The sequence below is a fragment of the Haliotis rubra genome, unplaced genomic scaffold, assembly GCF_003918875.1.
Source record: "Haliotis rubra isolate DU_JTF1 unplaced genomic scaffold, ASM391887v1 Scf530, whole genome shotgun sequence".
Classification (NCBI taxonomy): Eukaryota; Metazoa; Mollusca; class Gastropoda; order Lepetellida; family Haliotidae; genus Haliotis; species Haliotis rubra.
Genome location: NW_025767225.1, coordinates 632,564 through 638,563, shown reverse-complemented (window position 1 = coordinate 638,563; position 6,000 = coordinate 632,564). Strand labels below are relative to the sequence as shown.

General features: G+C 41.1%; 2 protein-coding genes across 2 annotated transcripts in view; one reads left to right on the top strand and one right to left on the bottom strand.

The window, feature by feature from the left end:
- On the bottom strand, nucleotides 1-3,345 carry LOC124253062 (BTB/POZ domain-containing protein KCTD3-like). Its single transcript, XM_046686783.1, has one exon. It carries the CDS (start codon nucleotides 3,147-3,149, stop codon nucleotides 930-932), a length of 2,220 nt encoding a protein of 739 aa, XP_046542739.1. The 5' UTR covers nucleotides 3,150-3,345; the 3' UTR covers nucleotides 1-929.
- Nucleotides 3,346-5,580: 2,235 nt separating this feature from the next.
- Nucleotides 5,581-6,000, top strand: part of LOC124253058 (serine/threonine kinase-like domain-containing protein STKLD1) — a 38,972-nt gene continuing 38,552 nt past the window's right edge. The window contains exons 1-2 of the mRNA XM_046686778.1: nucleotides 5,581-5,626; nucleotides 5,749-5,835. Coding sequence (XP_046542734.1) covers nucleotides 5,612-5,626; nucleotides 5,749-5,835 — 102 coding nt within the window. The 5' untranslated portion in view covers nucleotides 5,581-5,611. The remainder of the gene's footprint in view (nucleotides 5,627-5,748; nucleotides 5,836-6,000) is intronic.

The window sequence follows — 6,000 nt, the reverse complement described above, 5'->3', positions numbered from 1 at the left end:
CAGTGTACATGCTTGCACATTGTACAGTGATCCATTGTACAGTGTACATGCTTGCACATTGTACAGTGATCCATTGTACAGTGTACATGCTTGCTGCACAGCAATATCTCCTCTGTACTGATTGCAGGGTGCTAAATGGGTTGAACTCATACCTAATGAATAAAGTAACTTACATAAATATAAGATACTTAAACATGTTCAAAATCATTACGCTCTGGCCAGTGGGCAGACTCCGAACAGCACTTTGTCTGTAGACTCACACAGTACAATATACATCAATCTAAATGTTAACAATAAACCTAACACAGATAATATCACACTTGCACGTATAGTAAGAACACCAGTGTTTAGGTCTGAAAACCATTCAATAATGTTGCTTGTGTTTTGTCAAATTGTCTTTATGTCTCTTCTCACTAGGGCCGGGCACTACCCTGTGTATCTGGTTTTATCTGTACCAGGACTTCCAACAAAATATCAACAAAAAGTAATATCACCGTCTATACACAGTCCAGAAATGGTGCAGTCTCTCTCTAATAGGATCTCTCATCTAACAAAGTTTGAAATTAACATTAAGAAGACTCCATGTGTCCTTTGAGTATAGTTTGTGTAACATAACAATAAACATATTTTGTGCATTACTACTCAACAATTTAAAGGGATACAGAGATATTTGGGATACTGGGATGATAAAAAGATTTTTTAAACTTTGTATGCATTTTTAATCAACCTATAAAGCTGCACATTCTTCTGTTGTATGACAAATCCTATTAGCATGACAACATATCCAAGCAAATGGTTGCATACAGAGCTCACATGGATACTCACAAATCCTATTAAAAGTTGAGTAGTATATCTAAATGAAATGACCAAGGGACTACCTAAATCTTAAAAATTTAACATTCAAGTCATTGTTAAGACCTCCTAATGCTTCATCTTGCACGTTGCCTAATGTAGTCGTCACTTATACAAAACAACTTCTTTGTTCTTGAATGCTTGATCAATTTAAAATTTGGTAACTTGGGGTGTTGGTCTGGGCAGTGTGTTCCTGGCTCCCCCCTCTGCACCTTCTTCAGCCCCTGCAATCTGGACGAGGCTTTGGTGGCTGCCGGAGATGGAGCTGTGTGCTGGCATGGCGGCCCGAGCTTCGTCCCTGGCATCTGGAAGCCTGGGCCAGTGAGCAGAGATGGCGATGGGCTGAGACACGGGGTGGAACAGCGTGACGAGCTGAGGTCACACTGGTCCAGAAGGCGAACCAGCTCACAAGGATTGGGGCCACCAACAACTGGAATTTGTTCTGTTTTGTTCATCAAGTCAAGAGCAGTTGTCAGATCCCACATCTGAATGCTTCCATTTGAATGCCCTGTGAAAAGATAACGTCGAGGTCGAGATCCCATTCGATTTGAGCCTTCACATTCATGAACACAGAACGCACTTACTGTGCTGGTGTCCACTGATTTAATCACACAAACTCGCTGACCAGTTGAGGACAGTCGCACAAACAGCTGGTCAGTTTCAGGAACTACTTTCTGTATGAAGACCTGTTGGTCATCCCGTTCTCCAAACGGACCAAAGTCATTTCCAGCAGAATAGCTAATATGAGGGTCAAGGTCTTCAAGGGAGACAATCTTGAAGGATGCAAGGGGCGTAGATCCAGGCTGAGTTGAGATCATTCCCCTGAAACGTGTCACACTCCAGCTACGGACATGATTATACTCAGAGCAAGCTGATACTAGATGCTTCTCGGACAGCATGACCTTCGTAACAGGACTGCGATGCACTGTAAATGTTTGGAACAGCTGTGGTCCATGACCAACCGTTTCTGGGTGTTGAACAATGACACGAACAGTCCCCGAGCTGGTGCCATATGCAATCTCAATCCAGTTTCCACTTAGGCTTGTTTTCGGGGTGAGGTAGACACTGAGAGCAGTAACCATATCATTATTAGGATCTTTATACAGTTCAGTTACCAGCAGATCATTGTCTTTCATTCTCAAAGGGAACTTCTGCATGTCAATGTAGTAGATCGAGCCATTGTTACAGCCAAGGAGGAGGAAGGAGCCAGCAGTGTCGTAGCTCCTGATTGGGACAACATCTTGAATCTGCCAGTGCTGCGTCATGGAATGCCAAACTCCAACTTTTCCAGTCTGACTGAGAGCTACCAACTGACTTCCAATGAAGAAAAGTGAGTCAACAGACACGTTTAGGTTAAACACACCTATTTCTCTACTTTCCCCGTCATCACTGATGGACCATAGATGGATGAGATTTGCAGTTGATGCTGTGACCATTTTATGTGTGTTGTCTTGATTTGGATTCAGCACTTTAGCATTGATGGCTATTCTTTCAACTTGGGGCTCCATATGGGGGCTGACCCAGATGAGATGCCATCCAGTCGAGTCCTTCATTCTGTAACAGCAGACAAAGTGAGGGTAGGCTATACAGATCCAGTTATGATGACCACGAACCATAGTAACTCGAAGGGGATCCACGAACGATGTATGTGTGGATGTATCCTTGTTGCAGAAGGTTTTCGTCAGATCAAGGGAGGAATTTCTAGAATGGCGTAAATCAGAAGATGAATTTCTCATTTGATCTTTTATCCTCCAATCATTTGAACCCTGTCTTGAGTGAGATGCTCGAGCGTCAAGTGAAGAATTTCTGGAATGGACAGGACATGATGCTGAAGCACCATCTGAAACTCTCAAAGCTGTTCCTGGTCTGCAGGGTGGTTCACTGTTGTCCAAGCTGCTATCTGAGGATGTTGACATACCTTCGGCAACTGGCGGCAGTGGAGGTTGGAGGTACCCGTGGAACAAGACATCTCCACATGAGGCGCAATCCAAGTCCTCGCACAACATCAAACGACGAACCAGTGGCGTGATGCCATAGAATTCGGCTTCATGTCGAAGAGCTGGTAGATCCACGTTTTTCAGATGCACCTCTTTCGTTCTCAGGAAGTTGAGGATAACAGTAAACAGTTGTGGGTCCCGGTCGATGAATATCGCATCTGTTTCATCTTTCAGTGTTGAAATTCGACCACTCAGCATACTGGTGAAAAAAGAATCGGGTATCCATGTTAAAGTCTGACGAGAAGTGGAAAATCTGGACCCACCGACGTTCAGGTGAATAATCTCTCCAGCCATATCCATCTTCTTCCTTCCTAAATGAAGGAGACACTCGGTCAAATCGCTGCACAAGGTTGACGACTTCAGAATTATCGTTAAAAGCTGCGACAAATTTTACGTAAAAAGATATCCGACATTTTCTTTTTGTCAACAGAACTCCGCATCACGACATTCCAAACAGATTTTTGTACATTTTAGAACGAAGGCGATGTTGCGGAGCTCGAATCGTTACTGGGAAGTATTCGCGTGATTGTTTATGTTTCTGGGAACAACGTTTTATGACACATGAACATTGCAAAACACCATCCCTTACTCTAATTTCAAAATTAAATAATTCCTTTTTTAAATAACAATTAAATAAATATAGGTAAAGGATATTATTACCTAACTATTAAAACATACATACATGAATCACACAATTCTTACACATACTAAATTGTGACAGAAGAATATTACCTCAGCATTACATCATACGTCACTTTATGTTTTAGCCGGTGGGATATTCTAATGAAGGACACCTTTCTTAAAAAAACACCAGTACAAATTCGGTTATCATTTTATCTTTATGTTAGTGTTCCTCAAATAACTATAAATGTATTACTTTTCAAGTAAGGGACCGTGCATAATTTATGACTGTGTGTGTGTGCACGTGTGTGTGATGATGATGATGATGATGATGATGATGACATTTATGGAGAAGCATGTACAATGTGACTGACCCCCTCTAAACTTTATGTACAAAGAAAATTACCCCACCCCACCCAACAAAATCAATTACCACAAATTGAACAAAATCAATTACCACAAATGTGCTGACAAACTGCTAACCACCACCACCCCGCCACCCCATGTGTACAAAACTGCTTAAAACCCAGAACAATCCTGGGTGACCCCTATAACAAAATCATCATACCCCAGCCATAAAATTATGAACGGTCCCTAAGTTTTAACACTATATTACACGCACGCACGCACACACACATTCGCTATTTGAAAAAATATATCATAATACATATGTGGTTAAAGAGTGGCAGAAAGGGACCATTCTTGTCATTTTCAGGAACAAAACTGATGATTGTTGGATTCAAAACTTGTGTGGTACTTTTTCATATTTAATGAAGAAAACAAATACAGGGTCCCGTGATCGTTCCCACTGTATCGCGTGGGAGGTGAGGTAGCCTTTAAAGCACCATAGACCGGGTACTATTCCCCAAATGGGTATACACGTGCCAGCATAATAACTCACTGCATATAGCCAGGACTGACTGAATGACTGAGTTTGGTTTTACGCCGCTTTTAGCAATATTCCAGCAACATCACGGCGGGGGACACCAGAAATGGGCTTCACACATTGTACCCATGTGGGGATTCGAACCCGGGTCTTCGGCGTGACGAGCCAACGCTTTACCATTAGGCTACCCCACCGCCCCTATAGCCAGGAGCTATTGTCATGTGAGATGTGGGTTAAAATGAAGTTTAACTTGGCGATCAAGGTTATTGCAATTTTCCAGCGTGCGCGTCTCTGTCTGTGTCTGTCTACTTGTCCCGACTAATGTCGGGTTGTCAGGGGCGGAATACTATTATATTGCTAACGAAACTAAATACCATGCTGCAGTGTAACATGGATAACCCAACTCAGACAAAGAGACGATCATTCATTGTTTAATCCCCATAATGTCATTTTGCCAAGGTAACGAACATTACAGAAACCTTGGAATACCGTTATAATGTACCAACAGATAAACAAAAGTGAAATCAATAATGTAAGCAAAACATTTTCGCTATTGGTTTTTCCAAAGACCACAAAGGTTAATATTTATCATCAATATATGAGCGGCAAATCGTGAATCAAGCTGTCAAAATCATATCTGACCGTACTCACTATTTAAATTCGGAATACAACCTCCTCCCTTCAGGCCGCCGCTACAAAGTTCCAATTGTGAAATCTAAGAGAGCCCGCACATCCTTTATTCCAATTACCATATCTCTCTTAAACAAATGTGAAGATAACGAAATCAAAGAATTTATGTAAATATGTTTGGTATCTCTCTAATGTGTCAGTAGCTCTGCTGATGTAACACAAATACCTGAAAAGGCATTCAAGTATTATTCTATTCTATTCTATTCTATTCTATTCTATTCTATTGTTTTAAAAGAATACATTACTTTGAGATGACCCCGATTTGACGCCCTCACTATGACGTCACAGTAGGATTATACATTATGACATCACAATTTCAAACTATGACAGTGAAATAGTTTCTTAAACTCTGCGTCTATTTTTACAAATTCACCTTGCTTTACACTATCGTAACTGTCAAACAGGGTCTCTAACAGTTTGAAATATAGAGATATAATTTGTTATGATTTATATCTACCGTACGACCATCGGGTGCCTCTTCGGTAACCAAGGACTCAAAGTTAGCGGGTTATGACCGGCGATAGACAACACGCATGCGCACTTCGCCGGCGTCAGGTTGTCAAGAATGGAGAACTACAGGGTGAGGAGAACGTTATGTCTGCGATCTCTCGTCAAATATTTAATGTCACCTATTACTATTTTTATAAACAGGTAGTCGTCGTTGTTTTGAATGGTTGGTTCTATGTATGATTTAATTTTCAGATTTTGGAACGCATCGGAAAGGGTGGACAGGGCTCTGTACATCTCGTAGATCACAATGAGGATGGAATCAAGTCTGTTCTGAAAAAGGTGAGTTCGATGTAAGACATAATGACAACCACGTGTGCATAATAATAATACTATATGCTACATGTTATATGATTAGATAACCGAAATTGATTCAGTGCTGAAAATATTATTTTGAATGTTTTACTGAGTACAAAGTTCCATGTTTGTTGTTGTATGTTAGTTTGT

Coding starts and splice junctions, on each gene's coding strand:
- LOC124253062 (XM_046686783.1), bottom strand. CDS start 3,149: ATGGATATGGCTGGAGAGATTATTCACCTGAACGTCGGTGGGTCCAGA.